General features: G+C 40.0%; 1 protein-coding gene across 2 annotated transcripts in view; it reads left to right on the top strand.

Annotated features, from left to right (window-relative positions):
- Positions 1 to 22,966, top strand: part of LOC133005357 (metabotropic glutamate receptor 4-like) — a 110,464-nt gene extending 87,498 nt beyond the window's left edge. The window contains exons 6-10 of one of the 2 annotated variants that reach the window (XM_061075013.1): positions 8,539 to 8,739; positions 12,883 to 13,019; positions 14,498 to 15,433; positions 19,435 to 19,681; positions 22,917 to 22,966. In XM_061075013.1, coding sequence (XP_060930996.1) covers positions 8,539 to 8,739; positions 12,883 to 13,019; positions 14,498 to 15,433; positions 19,435 to 19,681; positions 22,917 to 22,966 — 1,571 coding nt within the window. Of the gene's footprint in view, positions 1 to 8,538; positions 8,740 to 12,882; positions 13,026 to 14,497; positions 15,434 to 19,434; positions 19,682 to 22,916 lie in introns of both variants that reach the window. The other variant, XM_061075014.1, reaches the window with a different exon arrangement.
- The last annotated feature ends 659 nt before the right edge of the window (positions 22,967 to 23,625 follow it).

Raw genomic sequence — 23,625 nt, 5'->3', positions numbered from 1 at the left:
ACACTTTCTGTCAAGTAAACGTTATAAGCCCACAGTTTGGGATAACGTTAAGCATAAGCACTGTGAATAACAAAGACACTTAAAATGTTAATTACCAAAACAAGTTTGCAATTAACCGACAGTTTATTATCTGCAGTAACCTGGTATCTACTGAGAGGCAACTTCAGCTAAACAGCTTTTAGAAGCATCAGGATGAGAGCACATTAGTTTGGGGAAAGCTCCCGTAGTTTTATTGGTCTTTTCTTATTTTTTAGGAAAAATGACAAGATTTATTCCTCTGCAGTGGCAATAAAAACAACACATGGGCACGCCGTTAACTGGGTTATATTCACAGATTAACAAGCTATTTAGGGCTGACAAAGAGTTGCGTTAATCACAATAAAACACATGGCCATGAGCTCACACTCAACCCCGCCTCCACACACACGCACAGCAGGAGAGCCTATCACAGTAAAGCTGCTAACCCAGCGCAGGTATCCACAGAGAGACACTGATGGCAGCTGCTCTGATCTGTTCACTCCGAATACCAACTCGACATGGTTGCTCACGCTGAACTGAGACCTGGTCGTGCAACGTCTCCTCCTGAACCCTCACACACCCTCTGATGAAGCCACGCCCCCTACAGCTCCGACCACTGCCTTATTGAATGTCTTAATATTAACTCTAAGGCAACCGTGGTGTAACAGTGTTTTAAAATGTGCTACACCCTGGATAGGTCACCAGTCAATAACATTATTAAATGATTCCCTTCAGACTTCATTAGATATTTTGTTTTTTCTGCAACATTTTAAGTTAAAGGATTTAAAATGAATTTTTAGATTGACTGCAACATACCAGGCACAATAATAATAGTAATAATTTAGGAAAACTCACCAGAGAAATACTTTAACTTGCTGACACAAAGCAAGGAATATGTTAAAATACAATTAAATGCAAACATTTGAGAAACTAATTCTCCTTTAGTAATTTTGCCCGTGCACCTTTAATCATTTCCTCAAACTCCATTGAGTATTGTTGAAATATAATGGTGATAATTTAATGTTATATGGTTCATATGAGATGAATTTACTGCTGTTTGAGGGGTTTAGAACTGACGCTGTACTTGCAGCACATTAGTTGTGACTGACTCTTTTTTGGTCATCGTGACACAGAATAGAGAGAATGAGGCTCTCTGCGTTGACAGCTCTGTAAATAATGAATTATTTATTAATCACAAAACTCTCTAACCCAGTCGATCACATATTATTCTATCTCCCGACTTTGTGATCTCGCTGATGTAAGATAAAATGTCCACAAATACCATCTAGGAAGCACTAAATTGGTAGAATGGAAAGCTCACCAATTAAGCAGAGATTTATTGCCAACTCTCTCTACAACAATGTGTCCCTTGGTAGAACAGAGATGTTTGCAACAATCAACACTTGCTGGTTTCAGGACAACACATAATCCTGAATGATTTCTGCATCCATCAGTTGTCATGGTGGCTGCTCTTGAGCTAAATTGTTGCAGCGCCTCCAGGGCACAGTAAATCTTTACAGGCACGAGATGCAAACACATCACTCAAAGCTTTCTGTGACTTTCCTCCCATTATTCCTCATTCAAGCACAATCCTTCCCTGTCGCCACAAATGGTCCTTTCTAGTCACATTACTACTGTATAAACCATGTAAAGTGGATCAGGTAATGTGCGACAAACACATTTCGAGGCAAAACCCATTTTTAATAAGACAAGTAATTTTTTTTAATAATATAAGTATTCTAAGGAAGACTAATCAAACACTATGGAGCTTAGAGTAATATTCTAACATGATGAGATGGGCATGTAATTATTTTGTTTGAGTGAAATCAAAGCTTTTTATCACACGTTACAAGTCACTGGCCTTTGATTTATGTGCTTTTACAACCAGGTAGTAACAGATCGTCTTCCAGAACTGAGATATTAAAGAGTATCTGACTCAGATAGCAAGAAAAAACAACACTGAGTGCAGATGTATAATTCACATCCCATTCCTGCACCCTTTCCCTTGGTATTGTGTTTGCTGCCCTAGAGGACAAGGTGGACTTTGTAGTTTCAGACTGAAATCGTCCTACGTACCCGACTCACACGTCATGATCGTACTCTATGGATTTTCCCAGAATGTAGCGAAAAACGCTCTGAGGAGTAACTGAACGAAGGTCATAACATACTTTAATTCTTCACACATACAGTATACATCACTTAAAAGTCCTCTCTTGAGTCGGCTTCATAGAGAAACACATGGGGGCGGGGCAGCTTCAAAAGTGACACAGCAGCGCTCAGGCTGTTATAAATAACTTACAGAAACATTGCGTGCAGTAGGTGTTGTGTTAGAAGTAAGTCGAGGCTGATATCCTCCCCTCCTTCACCTCGCTCTCTCTCTTTCTCAGAGCCACACACACACACACACACACACTCACACACACACAAACAGCAGGTGCTTTAATGTGCTTGTGGTCAATAATCCACCACATTACCAAAAAATATAAAGTAGCCCTGAACAGATCTAAGCACCCAGACTTTGATTTGTAATATAAGCCCGGCCTGTCTCATCAGAAGCTTTATTATCAATTCGGTTTTGGTCGATATCCGTGTTTTAGAGTGTTGATGAGGGTTCACCTCAAGTTTTTAACTCAGAAAGAGGAGGCTGTGAATGTTGATGTGAAAGACTCTTTTAGAGAAAAGTTCAAGGAATAAATTATATTTTAAAGCAGGAGTAGCAGGTCAGGCTCGTAGATTAAGGCATGTCTTTGGGGGTCGAATATTATGGGTTGACAATCACAACAAATCGCTGAGAGCGGGTGATAAAAAACTTTGACCTGGGCATCAGTACTGAGTTTGATTTCCGGCCTGGTAGGAACTGCAGAAAAACCAGGATATTTATGAGGACAGGTGGACACAAATCCAGCAGCGAGCCAGCCAGCAGACAAAATCTAACTCATCCTGGTATGGCAGCGCTGCAGAGCTGTGAGTGAGCAGGAAACTACTGACAATGAATTATGACAATATCAGCTGAGCTGAGGGAAGAAAGATTTAACAAGTTGGAGAACAAATAAGACAAAATACTTGACATGCAATGAAACACAATCCTGATAAATCGTTTTGTGGTGTGGCCTTACCCATAAAATTATGAAATTCAGGCCTGTAAAAGCCACTGCCTTTGTTTTATAATGGCAGAATAAGTGAGAACACCAGAAATTCCAGGTTACAGGGACTGATATGACAAAGGTGTATTAGAAATTCAGTTGAATGAATCTTGAATGTGGGCTGCTTAAAATCTATTAAATCTTAAATCTGAGAGACAAGAGACAAACCGGTAATAAGAAAGATATTGCACATTATCATGAGATTCTCATTAATAGAGTTATCTTATCTTGTCTTTTGTAATTAGTGAACAGAGCGGACACATCAGTCACAATTATTTTGGCTTTAACTGACAAACACAACTCTTCAAATGCACCATGTCGAGAATGTTGTTCCACAAGAACATGACACAGCTTTAATCTTCTTTTCCGCAAAAAATATTTCCAAAAGCATTATTTTAATTTGCCTCCTAAAATATGAAGCATAACAGGGAATAGATTACTGACAAGAGGGTTTGACAACAGTCATTTCATGCAGTATTTAGTGGAATTTGCTGTCTTCCTGCGCCGCTGGCAAAGACCAGATCCTCAGCAGACGCGATGCTTCTTGTTGACGTCACTCCAGCGCACGTCGAGGCTCGGCTGGAGTGAAGCAAACCGGCTTGAGTCACTCCGGTGCTTTGCGTCTCTGCAGACATGAGTCATCAAGGCTACCACACACGAGCAAATGCCTGCTCGATTGTCTGACGCCCACTGCTCACTGAAAACATCAAGGACACCACGTGCAATTAAGCAGTGTTCGACAGCTCTTTGATTCCCTGGAGAGACGACGCAATGAAAAGAACAAAAGGATGTTTCCTCCTCTGAGCAGAAATTATTATTGACCTGCAATGGTTTGGAATAATTACTCTGTATGAAAGCGGAGGGGGGTGTCCCATTTAAAAGTAATTTGCTATCCCCAGTTTCTTACCTAGACGTACATGCATGTTTCCTTTAGATCATTTTAGTTACAGCAAGAAAAACTGAATTGTTTTCCACAGCTCACGGCTGCAACAGTGGGTTTATTTCATCTGATCGACCGTGTCTGATGACAGGCGATGTCAAGCACTGTGGTCTATTCCCGTCTCCTGAGTTATATTAATCAAACTTCTTAATTAGATGAAGACAATGGGTGGTGGGGGGGGGGGGTGCAGTGGTTGTCAGACAAGGTTTGAGCTGTTACTTTAGAAACTGTTACTGTTACTTTAGAAACACTACATTACTGTATGTTTTCCGCTATTTAGACAAGATACAATGAGTTTAAAAGAAAAATAATTATATATAACTTTGTTTCAAATTTACTTGCAACAATACGTCTACAAAACTGGCATTTATATACATGAAAATACTCAAATATTTTCCTATAGCTTTCATTTTGATGTACATTACATTGTTTTCCATGGATTCATAATTTAGAGCACTAATAATGAGTAAAAGATATGCATATATGTTAACATATGTACTTATTTCTGGATATATATATATATATTATATAAATATATAGGCAACATTAGGAAAACGGAGAAGGGGGTAACATGAAAAAAACAGTGAATATTGGAAGCTAATAATTTGTGAACACTGCATCATGCATTGTTCTAAAATGTGGGTCAACTGTTTTGTTCCATTGAATTAAGCCTAATCCAGACTAACAGAACCATCCAGTGTACTCTATCATCAAAGCACATTATTGGGCAGGTAACCTATCATTTTTAGCACCGTAAAGAAAGAAGTCACAGTGTGCTCGAATTATTACTATATTACTTTATATTACTATAACTATTACTTTGCACCTGAGGCCAAAACGAAACAATTTTCCTCCATTCAAAGGAATATTGAGCCGAGAACATACAGCCTTCTTGATCAGTGCATTCTTTCAGGATCTCAAGGTTGCCCTGATGAAAACTCCTGGAGTCCTTATAAATAGATACAGTGGCAAGGTTTCATCTTCATTCAGTTCAATGCTTGTTTTGCACTGTTGACTAACCTTCCTGCAGCCTTCAATTACTGTGCTTTCTCTATTGATCAGCCAATGGAGCCAGGTTGGGGAAAAAGTCATTAAACATACAGTATATGTATGAGGTGGAATGTTGGAAACAAGTCATGTTACCCTCCGTTTCAATCTCCCAAGTTTTTATGAGAAACAGGGGAAGGTCCAGTTACCACTTTGCTGTTTTGTGCCTCTGCCAAACTGTCGAACTACACAAGAGAATTGCCACAGTCTCCACATTTGGTAAATAATGGCAAGAAAAATTAGGATGTCAGAGAGAATTCGACCTTTGACCTTTTGGATATCAAATATTTATCAAACTAGATAGAAATTTGTCAGTGCTGAAAGGGTTCGGAACCCTCTGATCTGCAGGAGTTGCAGGATTTGGACTATGTGGGGAAACTGGAGCTATAAATGAAACCTGCATCTACACAGGCCTTCTGGCTGGCAGCCCGCTGAGCTTCATCCTTTCATTAATTAGACAAATGTGTGTGTGAAATAGATTAAAAGAGAAAAAAATACCGCGGCCTTTCTATTCAAGCTTTTCTTTGCCTGTAGCACACATTTGTAGAATAACTGTCAATATTGAAGCTCTTTAAATCCTTCAGAGTTGTGTCACTGATGTTGAATTGCTTCTTAGAAGTGAGAAAATACTGAGGAGTACATACAGTAGATAACAACAACACAAATACTATTCATCTGTTTAAAGCCAGCACTTGTTAAAACCTAGTCTCTCTGTCGAGATAAGAAATTCCTGCATCGGACATTTTACAAAACACTATTCTCCTTTATCAACTACTCCATGTTGTGTGTTTTTGTTATCTGATCTTGAGTCACTCTTCACATTGCCTTGTGTAGTGCTTCTCTTTACACAAGCTGAAGTTATTAGGAAACCGCCTGAAAAACACCTTTTTCTCCTTTTGAACCTCGTGTTATTGACATTACCTACTGTTCAGAATGACATTCAAGTCATTTCCAAAGGGATAGTGCACGTAAACATTTGAAATACACTCATTATCTACTCACCACTATGCCGATGGAGGGGTGGCTGAAGTGTTTGAGTCCACAAACAGTGTTTCAGCCAAAGTGACCTCTTCTTCAGAAGTAATAAAACAGAAATATTGCTTGTGTGGTGTCATCCAAGTGTCCGAACGGCGTCAAATACACAAAGTTTTAAGCCTAATAGTCCGCTAACGTAAGTGGCGATGCTAGCGGATGTAGCCACACGAACACGCACCCAATCTGTGCACTTGGGCCAGAGTGTGTGTGGTGTTCCGAGGTGGCCGGTGATACATAAACACGCCACCGAGATGGCTAATAGAAAACATTCAGGCTACCACATAAAAAAAACATATGAAAACATACTTGCTCAAATGGAGAGGAGAAAGAGGGCACATATGATTACATAAACTCCTAGTCTTGCATTACTTTCGCAAACATGCAATGTGTCCTTCTTCCATACTGTTCAATAGTTAACCATCAAATTTCAAGGCCACTGGTCGCCAATCCAAATAGAGGATTACGGCAGGAGTTGTGACTTTAACTCTGAACAAGGCTAAGAGGACCTGCTTTTCTACAACAGTTGCAAACGGCTGAGATAACCCCAGAGTCATTTCACAAACCATCAATAAGCTACTTCAACCGGCTAAACAATTTTGAAGCCTCTATAAAACTCTGCTATGAGTTTTATGGTTACATGACAAATCCATAAAAATGTACATTATCACCAGCCCCTCTCCCCTCTGTGTAAGCTCGTTTTCCACCTTCTCTCCTGTCACTGAACAGTTTGACCTAGCCACAAATCCAGGGTCGACCATAATGCATCTTGACCTCATGCCCTCTCCTTTCTTATGAAATCCTCTTCAGACACAAATCATTTAAGTGTCTTTTGTCTGGGTTGTTTACCTCCAGTCCTAAAAAAAACCCTGTTGATCTAGAGGAAGTTAACATCACCAAACTACAATCTCCAATTTACTGCCAATCCAAAACCACTTGGTGTTAGACCACTAATTTCAGATTGTAAGACTCAGTCTGGAATCTTTTGTTTCATTCATAAAGCAAGAGGGAAATTAGCAGCACACAAGAATTAAGAATGGCAGTGTTGAAATGGGTTATAAATAAAAAATGCTCAAAGCAGCGCGCATGTGGAGTGTTTACTCAACCCTCTCCATCACAGCTGTACCACCACTGAAGTCTGTGATAAAACAAAGTCAGAAATCTGTGAAAAGTTGGTCTGTTCACGTTTTGCTAATGCTCTTAACTTTTTGGGTATTTCGAGATCAAATAATGAAATTAAAAAACTCAAATTAGTTTTTTAAGGACACAGGAAGCTGTCGTTGCATACTAATTAAAGTTATTTGTTACGTTCATCTGCTTGTTCTATTGGCAAATAACTCAAGGACAATTCCTTAATTATCAGCAGTTCCTAAGTTAAAAAGCAAAGCGAACAAGCTGCCGTCAACAGATTTTACTTAAAGCAGTTAAAGTGTCTTTCTGCTCAGCTTATCTGTTCGGGAATTGGCAAATAAAAGAGATAAGGCTGCTAATTGAAACCTGGATTGGCAATTAACACATTTTCAAAGCATTAGATCAACCTCAGCCACAATTAATGTACACCTGTCATAACTAATTACATTAATGCTGCGGAATGATTGGGCCTGTCTTGTTGTGTCTTCCACTCCTCCTCCCCCGGTCCATCACACTCTCTGCCCTTGATTGATGAATGAGCACGTGACTTACTCAAGGAGATCATACAAACGAGACCCGAGCGCACTCATAAGACTGTTCCTAAGCAACATCGCCAATCTACGTTTGCATTGACAGACCGATTTCCTGGTTTCATGGAGCCATGTGGTGCTATCAGGCATTTTAGAATACATGAACCAAAAGAATCGTGCTGAACAATCTTGTGTCTAATCTGTGATCTGTGCACTATAATGAGAGGGGCTGCACATGAGGCCATTTTGTATTTTGTAGAGAGAGATTCTGTGATTGATGTCTACAAGAAATAGCTTATAATTAGCAGATATAATGGTGCAGATAACAGGCACCATGCAATGTCTCAATCAGTAAATAAATTAAATATGGTGGGTGAAAAAAGAGTTCACAATTGAGTAATCATGTCTCTTGAAAGGCTATGATTTGCTTGATTTTACACACGTCTTTTATTTCTTAAATTTTTTACTGATTGTGGAACAGCTTTTTTGTTGTGAGGGTTATTATATTGTCTTCCATTTCAAAAATATTCTGGTTGTGATTGCCAGTGAAAAACAGCGTGTGATTACATATGAGTTTTACCAAATAAGCGATCATATGTCCTCAAGTGTTTATGGATTAGTCATGTCAGTGCTTTGTGGGAGAATCTTCATCATTTCTAATATTCATGTTGGATTATGTTTATTTAATTTTTTTCAGATCACGAGCGGATCGGGAAAGATTCGTCTTATGAGCAGGAGGGGAAGGTCCAGTTTGTGATTGACGCTGTGTATTCCATGGCCCACGCTCTACACAACATGCACAAAGACCTCTGTCCTGGAAAAGTGGGCCTCTGCTCCAAGATGGATTCCATAAATGGCACACTGCTGCTCAAGTACATCCGCGATGTCAACTTCACAGGTTGGTATATCACAGGCTCATAGCCGCATGTGTCTATTTACCCTATATGAAGTACAAGTTGTTCATCTGTGTGGTGTTATCTGAAGCTGCTTGTGTATCCTATTTTGGACTCGCAACCCATGCAGAGGCTTTGTCAGTGTACAATGGTCTCCAATTATCAGCCTACTGAATGTAAAGTACTCCCAGCAAGTATAGGGCGCTGAGATCTGTAGGAGGGGTTGACAATCAGCAGCAGAACAGCGTGGTTTATCATCACTGATGATGTGCAGGAACTGGGCTTTGTGAGATTTCCCGCCTTATCTTGTCAGCATTGAATTGCCCACGCAAAAGATCATCTGCTTTAAGTGTGCTGGCTGCCGAGTTAAAAAATTGATCATGGGAAAGAGAGGAAGAAGATACAAGACAGCAGCAGCAAAAGGCATCAGTAGTTTGCCAGTAGTTATCCAATGTAAACTGAAATTCAATCCTTTAGTGTTGACAGAGAGAGTTTGCAGTTATACAAGGTCCCATAACTGTGACACTTGTATTCTCTAAGTCAACTGTATAAAGAGGACCTTATTCCATCAAACTAACAGAGAAAGACTAATGGGACTCTTTCTGCATGTAAATAAAGCACTGATGTGGTGTATATATATTCTGACCAGATAATATACTTTTTCAGCAATTTGTCTAAGTGTATATGCTTTTGCTACTTACTTCTGGAGAGCATCATAAATGATAAAGTGTTGAAGGTAATGAACATGATAGAATATTCAGAAAGGGTAAAAAAAACCTGATATTTATAATCATTAGGCTTAAGTCTAAAAATACATGATTTTACAAAAGCGACATAACATACAATAGCAGGAAGTAAGATGCACATGAAACTTAATTACAGGCTTATATGTACAAGAAAAGATCCATACATAAGGAGCCCATGGGTATGAATTTAATCATCTGGCTAGAACACGTAATGAGAATGTACGCCACACAGGGTTTGACATAGGTCAGTATTAGCAGATATAATTGTACGTCAGAGGAGTAGAGGGTCATAGTGTCCAAATAATCAAGCAGAATGCAACAAGAGGAGTTACACAGTCTTACCCCTGCTCCACCATCACAGATGATTATACAGCATTTAATTGTACGGCAGTTACACAGTGGGATATCGTGTGAGGGAAAGTTGCAAGTACATGGTGGGAGTAACTGACAGTAAATGAGGGAAAGAACGGGAGCTTTAGGATAAACAAATACTTTCCCACTGCTGCAAGTGCTGGAGTGTTGGAAAGAAAGAAACGTTCCAGACTAACAACAGCTACTGGTTGGTCAGAGTTGGTCTGGTTGGTCAACGTTTAAGGGGAAAGCATCTCTGATGATAACTGTTACTGTCAGACAAATCCCTGTGTTATTAAATCCAGATACTTTATCACAAGACAATAACAAACACTATATTGTGATGCCTAGTTGGGTGGACTTGATATTCAGTAAAGGGCTGTGCCTCTGCAGAGCCACAGTAGGGGTGGGCAGCTGCAGAACATTGCAAACAATACTATCAGGATGTTTTTAATGTACTCAACATAACCTTTCTTTTTGGGGATAATAAAGGTAGACTTGACACTAAGGTCTGCAGCACATCCTCTTTATAGCGAATAGATATTGAAAGAAAAATTGCAGCGCTAGTGTTCTACTGAAGGCCACATCTCCAAAGTCTTAACATTGTTTACCTGTTCCTGGGCGAGCTTATTACTATGTAAACGGGTCAGTTATCATTTGTGTTAAATAAAAGGGAAAAGTTTGGAGTTGTTTTCCAGTCATATCTGCTTTGGTTTGACAATTTGGATCAATTTAATATGAGTAAAGCTTTAATCTGAAAACACTGTATAAACACTTTATCTTATAGAGTTAAAGTCTTTATGCATTCCCCTTTTTCATGTTCAAGCCTTATTTTACTGGAAGGCTCGTCAGCAGTGAAGCCATTGGGGTTACAACAGGGATGGCTAGAAAATCAATGCTACACATTACCGGCATAGTCGTGCTTTTAAGAGTCGTTTGGCTCAAAGGGGATGGAGAATTTAAAAGGTTCATAGGAAAACAGCAGGAAACTCGACATGATCCCAGTGTATTCTGGGAATTGTCTATAGTATGTCCATGCTGAGTAAAGGAAAGAGGACACCCAAGCACTCCAGATATTGTAGATGACATTGCATGGTGCCATTTTCTCCTGAGTTTGTTTTACGAAGAATTTAGTCAGTACAGCAATTATTGATAGCCTAAACCATTCTTTAGATCAGTAACATAAAACTTTGATATTTAATCAACCCCAGAAATGGCTCTCAACTCTTCCCTATTGAATCACTGATAACCATGTAAGGCTCAGCCTCCATTCATAGTATAAATGAAATACAATGTCTGAAATCTCCGAACCTTTATTTTAAATGAATGCTTTACATTTATCGAGACAGTTTTGTAATTGTATTTTCTTTAAGCAAATTCCCTCAGCCAGATAACTGAAGCCACCCACACTTTTTAAGTTCAGCATTAAAAATCAGTGTCTTATTTTGATCAGTTTTCATTCAACATGTGTAAATTCATCACATTTCTCATCGCTTTCGGGAAGTGCTTAATGGAGTGTAATGAATATTCATGTTTATCTGCAACAGTGACATCCTGAAAATTACTGTTTTGTTTAAACAAGTTACAAATTCTTAAGAGAAGCAAAGCACAGCTTCAAATGTGAGTCAGTCTTCAACAAACAAGCCATCAAATCAAGAGATGCATGGACAGGTTTGGAATGAGCAGACTATTTACTAAAACCGAAGATTTAATACCATGAAGAATGTTATATACTTAGTTTTAATATGGAGATAACATAGTATTCTGATGTGACCCCATCGTCTTCAGAACATTTGCGAAGAGCTGAAGTCATCAGATCTTTATTTTTCATGGCCGAGCGTTCTTATGCAACATTTATTACAAAAATATGAACTGGTTATTAAACAGGCAGTTTCTTAATATCCGCCGAGTGTGCATGAAAACAGAAATGCTTTCCTGCAAGTTAAGGAGGTGAAACTAATCAATTAAGGCAATCAAATTAGTTGGGAAATACATCCCACTCGATTCTCTGTATTGCTGAGATAGGCGAGAAAATCTTCATAATTACACGACTGCCTGTTGTTGTCTTGACGTGCCCTCTAGATAATGCAGCAGGATTGTGCTCAAGCAATTATCTCCTATGGGTTTTAATCAGACCTTTGACACACACACACACACACACACAAAGAAGTTTTCGGAGGAGAAAAATAAGTATGGTCTTAAAGTCTGACGCACACGTTCTCAACTCCGACTCACGGGTTAAAAAAATGAACATTAATTTATACTGTGAACAATTAAAGAGAATAAATAATTCTGTTCATTCTCATACAGTGGAGAGAGAGAGTTGTCATTATGTGTAAAATATGTGCAACTCTCTCCTGAAGTGCAAGAGGTTGAAAACACCAAGTAAAGTTTATGGGCGTGATGCATATCTTCTTTCTGTTGCAGTAAAACAGAGTCTTATACATTTGATGGAGCAGCAGAATCCATTCAACACTACATCAACTTAACTTCCCCCCCGCACACACTTCAACAAGCCTCAGAATTGCTGAATATTAGGGGATTGCATTAAGGAAGCGAAAGCAAATTTGTTAAAAGCAAACACTATGGTAGCCTCCCATCACTAAATCTGCAAAACCCCTCACACCACAATTTTAAACCAAGCTGTGCAGCGGAGGAGGGGGAGTTGTGGGTCGTCTCTGAATCAGACAGAAACAGGAAGCAGAGGGATGAGAGAGACCTCAAAGTGGTCATCAAAACCAATGCCGTCATTCGTTAGCACTCTGAGTGGGGGACCTTGCGGATAACAAGCAATGAGGCAATAAGCACAATGAAGGAGTGTGAAATGATGTGGGAACAGGAACAGACAGCTGCCCTGGCCCGCCTCAAAGGACCAGGACGACATGGCTGTCAACATCTATTCGGCTAACATCATTAACACTAACAGCATTGGCTTGAGGTCCCTTCTGCAGCCTTGTTTCATCTCAGGGCATTGTGAGAATAAGAGAGGGAGTTTTTACTAGGTTTTAGATTTAGACATTTCTAACCTCTTTTTCTTGTTTTTGTCTCTAGGAATTGCCGGCACACCAGTGGTCTTCAACGTGAATGGAGACGCTCCGGGTCGCTATGAGATCTTCCAGTACCAGATGGAAAATAACAACACAGAGTACAAGACCATCGGCCGGTGGACGGATAAGCTCTACTTAGACGTACGGGTTTTTCTAAGTATTAGTTCAAATGTGTGTGGAGGGTTAAACTTTGGGGTTTTCATCGAGAGCAAAAAAAATGTTTATATTGGTCCTATATTTGGACATTAAGCATTTTGTTAGTAATTAATTTAACATGCAAGAAAGACAAGGAACGCTTGTCACACGTAATCACAAGAACAAACTACAACTAAGTTCACCATACATGAGTTTCAAAATATACTTTACATTTGAATTTATCTTCCTTCTACAGCGCCAAAGCCATCTGTTGATGGGCAACAGTTATGTGACATTTACAGCTAAGCTTATACTGCTACACACAGTAGAGGGTATTCACCTTCTCAAAACTTATCACTGTTATCAAACATTATGCAGAATGCATCTTCCTTATGTCGGGTTTTACAGGGCAGCAGCCGACAGCATTATATTAATAATAAATCCTCCTCTGCCTCGTCGCCTTTACAATGTGTAAACACACAGGCCAACAAAAGCTTTAGGTCAATGCAGAAAGTGTCGGAGAGTATTTCAAAGCATTTCCACTGAAAATGCATATTTAGTCAACAATGGAATTGCTGCATTAACCTTATTTATACATTAGGAGTAGATTTAAGCAGTTTCCTCTTAAACATATCCGCATGGAAAACAGAATCTGCAGCGTTGCATGTGTTACCATCAAAACTGCTTAGTTTCCAACTTTGTGAGAAGCAATGTTTGAAACAATGTTGAGAAACAAAGCTCATGTATTATTTTCATTGTTAGCATCATTTATACATGAACCCCGGGCATTTCTTATTTTGTTAATGCGCATACTGCAGGTACAGTAATAGGTTATTGTAGACGTGAAGGTCCTGAGTTACTGCTGCACTCAGATCCACTGACCTCAACATGCATGGCACTGACGTCAAGAAATACATATGAAGATATTTTAAACCACAAAAGTTATCATCCAGAAATTGGTTTGAATAACAAATACTCCATATCTAGACCTAATTCATTTAATAAGGTCTTCAGCTAACTATTTTGTAATGACAATTAATAGGCTCCATGCAACAGCACAAGCACATGATACCAGATTGCACTGTGTTGACACTGCAGAGCCATAATGCTCGACTCTATTTACCCAACGTTGTGAAACATTCAAAGCAATTAAACAGCAGTTATCTCCTGTTGAGCTATAATTCAGTGAGCTGTATTACCAAAGAAAACTCCACTTTCATTAGGTGGATATGCTATTTACAGTTTGTTCATTCCCTTCTAACAAGTCTTAATTGAATTGGATTTATTATGTTTTGAATTGTGTATACATAACACAACAATATGCAACAAAGTGAGTTACTACACCGGCCCTTGGAGGTTTGTTTGATGCTTTTTTAATTGTGCTTTTTAATTTTGATTAGTTTTTTTCAGGTTTTACTTTAGTAATGTTGTTGATATGTTGAAATTCCACAAAACCATGTCCTGTCTCATAATTTCCCCTGCAGACCAGTAGGATGCAGTGGCCGGGTGGAACACAAGAAGTCCCCTCCTCTGTTTGCAGCCAACCTTGCCGTGCTGGCCAGCGCAAGAAGACAGTCAAGGGAATTCCATGTTGTTGGCACTGCGAGAATTGTGACGGGTACCAGTACCAGGCCGACACTTACACATGCAAGATGTGCCGTTTTGATTTGCGGCCTAACAACAACCACACTGGCTGTGATCCCATTCCCATTGTTAAGCTGGAGTGGAGCTCCCCCTGGGCAGTCATCCCTGTCCTAATCTCCGTCTTCGGCATCATGGCCACGATGTTTGTGGTCGCCACCTTTATACGCTACAATGACACACCCATTGTTAAGGCATCGGGTCGAGAGCTGAGCTACGTGCTGCTGACGGGTATTTTTCTGTGCTACGCCACAACATTCCTCATGATCTCCACTCCTGATGTGGTAATATGCTCACTGCGAAGGATTTTCCTCGGCCTGGGTATGAGTATAAGCTATGCAGCACTGCTTACCAAGACAAATCGGATCTACAGGATTTTTGAGCAGGGCAAGATGTCGGTCAGTGCCCCTCGATTCATCTCCCCGGCGTCCCAGTTAGTCATCACTTTCAGCCTGATATCAGTGCAGCTCCTCGGAGTGTGCATCTGGTTCGGTGTTGACCCGTCACAAGCCATCATCGACTACCAGGACCAGCGTACCACCAATCCTGTAATGGCCCGTGGTCTTCTGAAATGTGATATATCCGACCTGTCCCTCATCTGTCTGCTGGCTTTCAGCATGCTGCTGATGGTCACCTGCACGGTTTACGCCATCAAAACCAGAGGGGTTCCCGAGACATTCAACGAGGCCAAGCCCATCGGCTTCACCATGTACACCACCTGCATCGTGTGGCTTGCCTTCATCCCCATCTTCTTCGGGACCTCACAATCAGCAGAAAAGGTACTGGCTGATACTCCCACACCAATATGCTGTCACATGACATAACAATGCTCAACATTTGCACATCCCATGCATAATGAACCCTGACACAAATGAGAAAGCAGGAGCAGAGGCCGACATCTTCTACATGCACTGGAATCAGTTTACCAGTCTCAGCAGTGTGGGCCGACTGGTCAATCAGAGCCGACTGGGATTAATCGAGGAGGTTCTTAAAGAGACAGGAGCTAAAGTTATGCCTTTACTGATCAATAGAACATGTAAACCTTTTAAAGAGATAACCCAAATTATGAACTAAAATATTATAACAGTATGCAATTAAATAACCAACCTAGTTTGACCAGTTCTTACAATTTATTTTGGTGGTCTGTGTTTTCCAAAGCCAACACACACGTAAGGTTTCATCAGTTTCATGTTATTTACAAAAAGTAAAGTGGCAGCATGTGATTTAAATCCACGTGTGCCTGTAGGGAGCCAGTTTTTCATTTAGACTATTTATACCTTCTGTGTCTCTCATTGTGAAGAAACTGGCCACTCAAATTATGTTTGTTGAATAGCATCAGCCGGTATTCATCATGAAACGATGGGCTTTGTGCTCCACCGTGGGGCTAACAAGGCTTTTAGAGTCGACTTGTGAGGATAATTGATTGACCTAACGTTTCTTGGATATGTTTGCTTTAATTGTATTTGTGTGTGCGTCTGATTCAGCTTCACTGGGTGGAGTTACTGAGCAGTTAATCACTGCACATTCATTCACACATAGCAGGTAGTTTGTGAAGTAGCATACAATTACAGTATTTATTTCCTTTGTAAAGTCAAATCACAAATTACCTCCAATAGTGTTAATTTTGAGTTGGTTCTACACAGTTGCACATTAAAGACCAGACAGCTTCGACAGCTCTCTTCCTGACGACTATTTTTACTACCACAGACCATTAACATCTTTTGATGAGTGGCCTTTTTGTGCTTTTAGCCTGCCAAGTAAAACTGTTTCTAGCATTAATCATGTTTTTAAGTTTGAAATCCTTTACTCCATGTACAGAACGACAGCTTAAAACTCTATATTTAGTAACACAAGAATAAATGTGGAATTACCCTGTGGCAGAATCCAGAATCCACTCGTCCCTCATTGCCAGATGTGTTTTTAGTCGATTGGGTCAAATTCCTTTAGCATCAGCAGACAGCAAGGCTGCTGGCTAATGCTACATGACTACAAGCTGGTGACTTGGTTTAATCTTTTCTGTAACCTATAGTTAAGCTGTTGGCAGGACACCATAGGCAGAAGGAATATTCTTTCAACTGGTTTATCATTTTCCATCAAAAGCCAGAGTTAGTGTTATCGGGAGGCTTTCCCAGCTGCTCAGTAACAAAGTAAGAACATCTTTCATCTAGATTTATTTCTATATTTCTAAATGGAGTTCAGAAATCACTGTTAATCTAATAATGTTCCAATAAAATCTACTTGGGAAAACAGGGAATTTAGGTAGTTTGAAGACTTGAAGGTCATTTATCTACAAAAGAAAAAAAATCATAATAAAATCACAAACTTTTAATCTATGTATTGTGTGCATGTTTGGAACCAACTACATTTGATTCAACAGGCCTTTGTAGGGCAGAAAGCTACAGCCCAGGTGATGCATATCCCATTAATAATGGCCGAGTTAAATTAAGTTTTTTCACTATTTTTCAAATTCACTATTAAAAATTATCAAATTTATTAAATTCACTATTAAAAAAATGACAAGCATCCTGGCTGGAATACAGTCATATGCAATGTAATGTTATTCTTTTCAAATTTGCGTTTAATGCCATGACATGAAAAATATGCAGTGAACAGAGTCTACGGGCGTTTCTCACAGCTCATATTTTGACCTGTCATAGTAGGAAAAGCACAGGCGCTACTAATTACCGACATTAATGACGGCTTCATAATTCTCACGTGTCCCAGAAAGTGAACGAGCCTGAAACCAAAGTAGCCACATGCGATACATTAATCTTATTATTTACAACTTCTCTTTTTAACGATGACGTGTCTTCTGTGAAAAGCCATATGGTGTCCTTGGGCCAACAAGAAAAAGCACATGATAAAATATCTCTCGAGTAATTTATTCTATGTTCAGAAAACCTTAAGCCCAAATAATTGGATACGAGAACGTGGAGTAGATGTGGATGTGCGTTGCTGCTGTCGAGTTTTGCGTACGAATTGGGACAGCTCTGTGGCAGCTGTCTGCACGTGAGGTCTGATGCCTAATGACAAAAAGGAGCAATCCAGCTTCACATAAACTTCATAATGGTTCGGCTCGCTGAGGTAGCTGTTCCCGGCCCGGTTCCTTGTGCCCTACCGATGGAGCAGATTGGCAATCATATCGGCATGTCAGGGAAAATTTATGTCAACGGGGCCGATAGAAGTGGACAAGGGTCCTGGCTCCCCTCACAGAGTGACTCCACTCTGTACTCCAGAGGGGTAACAATATTGTTCTGTACTCACCCCAGGCCACATGTAATCTTCTCAGGAGATTACAGCACTCCCCCCTCTGTCACAGAGAAAGGCTCCTGTGCCGCTGGCTGTACCGACAGAATACAAAGCCCCATCCCTTTCAGTTAGCACTGACATTATTTTTCTCAACTAACACGATATTAGGATGCTTAATTATCGCAAAAGTTTTAAAACACATCAACATCATAGTCACTCTATGAGAGATTATGGTATTTATTTATTTTCTTAGGTGCTTTCTCAAAAAAACAATGTCCTACATTTGCAAAATATTGTGTGGCTACACATTGCCCTTTCGAAAACATAGGTAATATGATATATTATAACTCAATCCTGACATTTACCTCAAACGCTTAAACGTTCATGATGGTAAAAAAAAAAAAGGTACTAAAATTAATAATGCTGAAGCGTCGAAAAACTCATATACTAACAACATATGTCATAGTCCCATATCGGGAAACATCATCCATTACTGTTGACATGCTGGCATGGTGCAGAGCGCTACGGGCTATTCCCATGCCAAACGACTCAGTCATTTGTGATGTCTGAGAATGTAATGTCAGACCAAACCTCAGGCAAAACTCCATGAGGGATGTCTGCCAGCTGGGTTTCCACTGTACACCATTCGCCCCTTGTTCACCGGGCAGCAATTTCAACCAAGAGGTGTAATCAGTTGTTCTCTTCTTCTTCCCGTTTCTCTAATGAATGTTTTTGAAACTTTAGTACTGGGGAAAGAAGGAGGGTGAGCTTCAGATTCTTTATTTGCTACTGAAATGACAACTTCAACCAATATATTACTTTCTGTATTTGCTCTATGCAGCTTGTCAATATCAAAGTGTCATGATTCAATTTTAAATATGATCTAGCAGGTTTTATTTTTACAGCCACTGTGCTGACTCATCTCAATCCCTGCATCAACAAATCAGAGATAGACTCTGTATGAGCACAGGAGATATTATCATAAATAAAAAATCATTGGCAGACACTTTTAATGTGCTTTAGGATGTATTTTTTCTGCTCCATCATTGTTGCCTGTGGCTGTGTATCTGTTACCCAGCTGTGAGATGCAGCTGTCACAGACCTCAGAGATAAAATCCTTATGCTGTTGTATAAAACCTCAGGGTAAGAAAACATTTATCTGCAGAAAACTTAGACTCCCATAACAAGGAAAGAGGTTCTTCTATTAGTTGTATGTCATAAATTAACAAGCACAGCAATGAAAGTGGAATTTAGAAGTGAAGAAACTCGCATAAAAGAATAAAAGAGTTTGAATAAAGGGCACATTTAAGTGCTTTGTTTGTGAAACTGCAGTTACGTGCAAGTATTTTCCTCTACTATCCACATGATGACTTGTTATATCTTTCCTGCATGAAATTTTTTTCAAATTGCTGGCTCACCCTTCATTACCGTGTACTCAGCTTAACCTTTCCATCTAATACATCAAAAAACACTGCCTATCACTCAGTTTAACCTCAACAAATGATTCTGTTGTGTCTCTCACACGATACAGATGTATATCCAGACCACAACCTTGACCATCTCCGTGAGCCTCAGTGCTTCTGTCTCGCTGGGAATGCTCTACATGCCCAAGGTCTACGTGGTTCTCTTTCATCCGGAGCAGAACGTACCCAAGCGCAAGCGCAGCCTGAAGGCTGTAGTCACTGCAGCCACCATGTCCAACAAGTTCAACCCTAAAGGTGGCCTGAGGCCCAATGGAGAGGCCAAGTCTGAACTCTGTGAAAGTCTCGAAACACAAGGTTAGTATCACGACTGATGGAGCAATAAAAAGAAGGAGGCACAAATGTAGCAGCAAAAAAACAACCTCAACCGTCAATTGATTTATATAATGTAATGAGCTGTTTGTGACAAATGGTTGCAGATAAGGTTTAATATATATAACACAATACAGTACACCATTTAAAAAATAATTGACTAATTTTAGGTGACAACATAATTGATGACAATATTACTTTGCGCTTCAGCTTTTGTAATATGGCTTCTTTTTGAACCATGAACCATTGCCAGGGACTTAAACAGAACTGTGTCTACAATCTGGACTGAAGTGTTTCTCATTAATTACCTGTAGGTGGCAGACAGACATAGTCTAATTTGTCCTGTCACAGTTTCATAATGATCTCGAATATTTCTACACTTCTCATTATGACGGTGTGCATGTTCTGCCTCACAGTTTCTTCCTGCAGTCCAAAGACATGCAGAATGGGGTTTGGTTCATTTGAGACTCTAAACTGACTGTGATAGTGTAAATGGTTATTTGTTTTTGTTTGATGGCTCTCTGATGGGCTGGAAACCTGTCGGAGTGTTTTAAGGATAAGTGGTATAGATATGTCTCTCTCACATATATATTAACCCATCTTGTGGAATATCTAAACGTCCACACAGTTTTTAATATCATCTGCAGGCAGGCAAATCTCAGCATAACTTGTGTACCCGTCATTAGATTCTATCTGTAGCTAAATCCACAGATAAAATCTAAATATATTTGACTAGAGTACTGTTGGATAAATAGCCTACAGGTTAATATTTGCAATATATATTTTTTTAAACATCCAAGATGCAATACTACTGTAAATATGTTCCTAACTGAAAATATAAGAGATTATATAAAGGCAGAAAGCCACTGTTCTCTTTCACCGGGATAATCCAGCTTTTTCAATACATGGGAAAGAATAATGGTTTCATTGTGGCTTACTCTCGCCACAGTGGATTTGTAATTGTGACGTGTGACAGGGTGCCCACACTTCTTGATTTTGAAAGGGACGAAGGAGACGCTTCGCTCAGTGTTGAAAAGGAGACTATTTCAATCACCGAGATAGAGTGTGTGAGCAGGCAGCCCCTCTGTGTGGGTGCAGGTTTGGATCCAATCAAGCAACCCCACATGTTCTAATTACTAGAGGTCCTGATGTTACACTCTGACAAGCTGAACACTATACAATGATGTGTATTACGACTACGGCGCCTGTGGCTTCACTTGCAAGCATGTCTTCTTTTTTGACGTGAGAATGGAGTTGTAATACCCCATCCTATTAAAGAGCCCTTTTACAGGTGCAGAATCTCACCCTCTGGTTTGACCTGTGAATCTAACAAATGTTCTTTGTGCTTATGTGTCAGACTGTGTTGGGGGAGGGGAGCCTTGTGAGGGACTTTAGGCTCTCAGGTAACCCAATTAGATAATGATTTTTGCCCTTTTATTATCTGTGACCACTTTTTCTTTTACCCGGTTAATTTCTGCTAATGTTCACCACAACACCCATGCCTGCATATACTATGCACAAAGCATCACAGTGGGCCCCCCCGGCCAAAATACAGCACCCTGAATGACACATCACAGTAATCACGCCCCCGCAAATCCATCTCTGACCAACAGACATTGACTTGAATGGACAATATTGGCGTGTGGCGCTGTAAAATGGCCAATCGGCATGGTAGGGCCTGTTAATGTGGGAAGATGACACCACTCTGCCTGAGTGCAGGAGACAAGCGATAGCCATGTGTCCCCTGTAATTTGTATCCCTGTTGACAAAAGGAGGAATATGTGGTAATGGGACGACAACAACAATAAGAGTGAACAGGAAAAGACAGATGGGTCTGCCAGCTCCAATTCTTTCTGGACCATCTATTCTTTATCTTGGCCTCGCAGCACATAAATATTCAAATAAGGTTCATTTATCAATGCTTCTCTTGGAAGAGATGCTTTGGATGAAATGGCGAGGAACACCGCCCCCCATTCACACAGCCAACGTGGCACTGACAAATATACGGAAACATTTACCATTACAGAGCTCCACTCCACAGCACTTTTGCCCTAACTCTGGCTTCCTTCTGATTGGATTCATCCCCTCTGACATATTCAATCAGACAAGGCTGCTGTGGGCAGATTGGCAGATTGGTAGTGTGATTACCTCCATGGAGCATGCTCGCTGAGGACAATCTTATTTAAAAAAAAAAAAAATGACAAACAGGTACAAGCTGACACTTGCACACAGACATGTGTGCAGACAAGCATGACTGCACACATACACACAGGTAGTGTATGATATGACAGCGCTGTTTGACCAGCAGTTTGAGCCTCGTATGGTCTCTGTGGTCTGCCCTCTGTTTATCTGTCTCGTGTGTTTTATTCACAGCCGATATAAAATTCCATGATACATGAAAACATTAAAGAATAATGAGCACGGTTATCAAAAATTGATGACACCACTTGTAGTGCCAGGACAGATCACATATTGTCTCAGTATCATTTTTACATCTAATAAGCTGTACAATTCAAAAGAGCATCACACTGACTGCTGCTGCATGCTTTGCTTGGTGCACAGAGACATCACAGGTCTTTGCATGTGGTAAAAGACTTGCATATGAATGAGCACTAATGCATTTTATACTAATGTTGTGATCTGCTTGGTGATTTTGAGACGATTTCATGATATAATCAGCTGTGAGGAAAACATTGTGACAGTTTCCCTTAATTCCATGAATAGCAGGTATCTATGACCATTAGCACAGCCATGGATTCTGAATCTACATATTAATGTGCTTTAGCAGTGGGTCAATCTCAGCATTCATTATTTTACAATATTATAAATTCATCAGCAAAAAAGCAAAATGGCCATTTCTACAACTTGTTCATGTTACAAATATCACAAATATTGTGTAGTTCTTTTAAATGTGGGGATTTGTTTGTTTCAGTTTTGGTTCAGACAAAACAATACTTTTTTGGGGGGATTTATATAGTTATTTGATAACTTGAAAAACATATTTGCCAGCTGATGATCATAATGATTAAAAACAATATTTGTAGCCCAGTTAATTCCTGAGTCTTCATCTTCACAAATGACAGATTTCAGTGTAAATGCAGTCGAACCAAAGACGACACGTGACAACCCACTTGAAAAGATTTCAGTTTCACGGCCATTTGAATCTCACCCGTTGCACTTCTAACCTTCTTTCTCTGTCTGCGACACTTCTCCCTTTCAGTGCTGGCCTCCAAGCAGACTTACATAAGCTACAGTAACCATGCCATCTAAGACAGAGACGAACCGTAAAAGTGGAGCAAGGGCCTGCTGGAGGAGAAATCACCTGATTCTGGGGAATAGTGGAGAAACACTGGAGGACTTCAACACTTCTACAGCGCAGAGGACCGGGGTGGAAAGATGGGAATTTGTCACTCCATAAATAGAGAGGATGTCATATTTTTCTAGAGAATCAGGTAAAGGCTCGGATGCCAAAATTTATGAGATAGCGAAATTATCCGCAGGAGGGAGTTGGGGAGACGTCGGGGGGGAGATTGGACAGTTAATTTTCCTCTTCCCACCCTTTCTGAGATGCGACCGAGAGGCGAACAGTGACGTTTCCCAGACGCAGGCTGAGTGAACACCTGGAGCCGACAGTTCCGTTCTCCTTCTGAAATGTATAGCACACAATTCCAGTTCTCTCCGAGGCTGATCCATTTTTCCCTCATTCCAACAAAAACAGGGGGAAAAATAGAGTTCTGTTTTTGCTCTAGTCAAATGCAGTTTACAAGATGAAAGAGTACAAAAAATATATATTCATTATTTTTGGTTACTGGTATAATTGTCTGCTGAAAGCTGCAGTACTCTCCAAACTGCCTTACTATAGCACATTCAGTATTCCCACCCGAACTGACCACATGTGAAACACCTAAAAATAAAGCAGCGGGTCATCC

Source organism: Limanda limanda, chromosome 7 (assembly GCF_963576545.1).
Source record: "Limanda limanda chromosome 7, fLimLim1.1, whole genome shotgun sequence".
Lineage (NCBI taxonomy): Eukaryota > Metazoa > Chordata > Actinopteri > Pleuronectiformes > Pleuronectidae > Limanda > Limanda limanda.
This window is presented reverse-complemented; position numbering and strand designations above follow the sequence as displayed.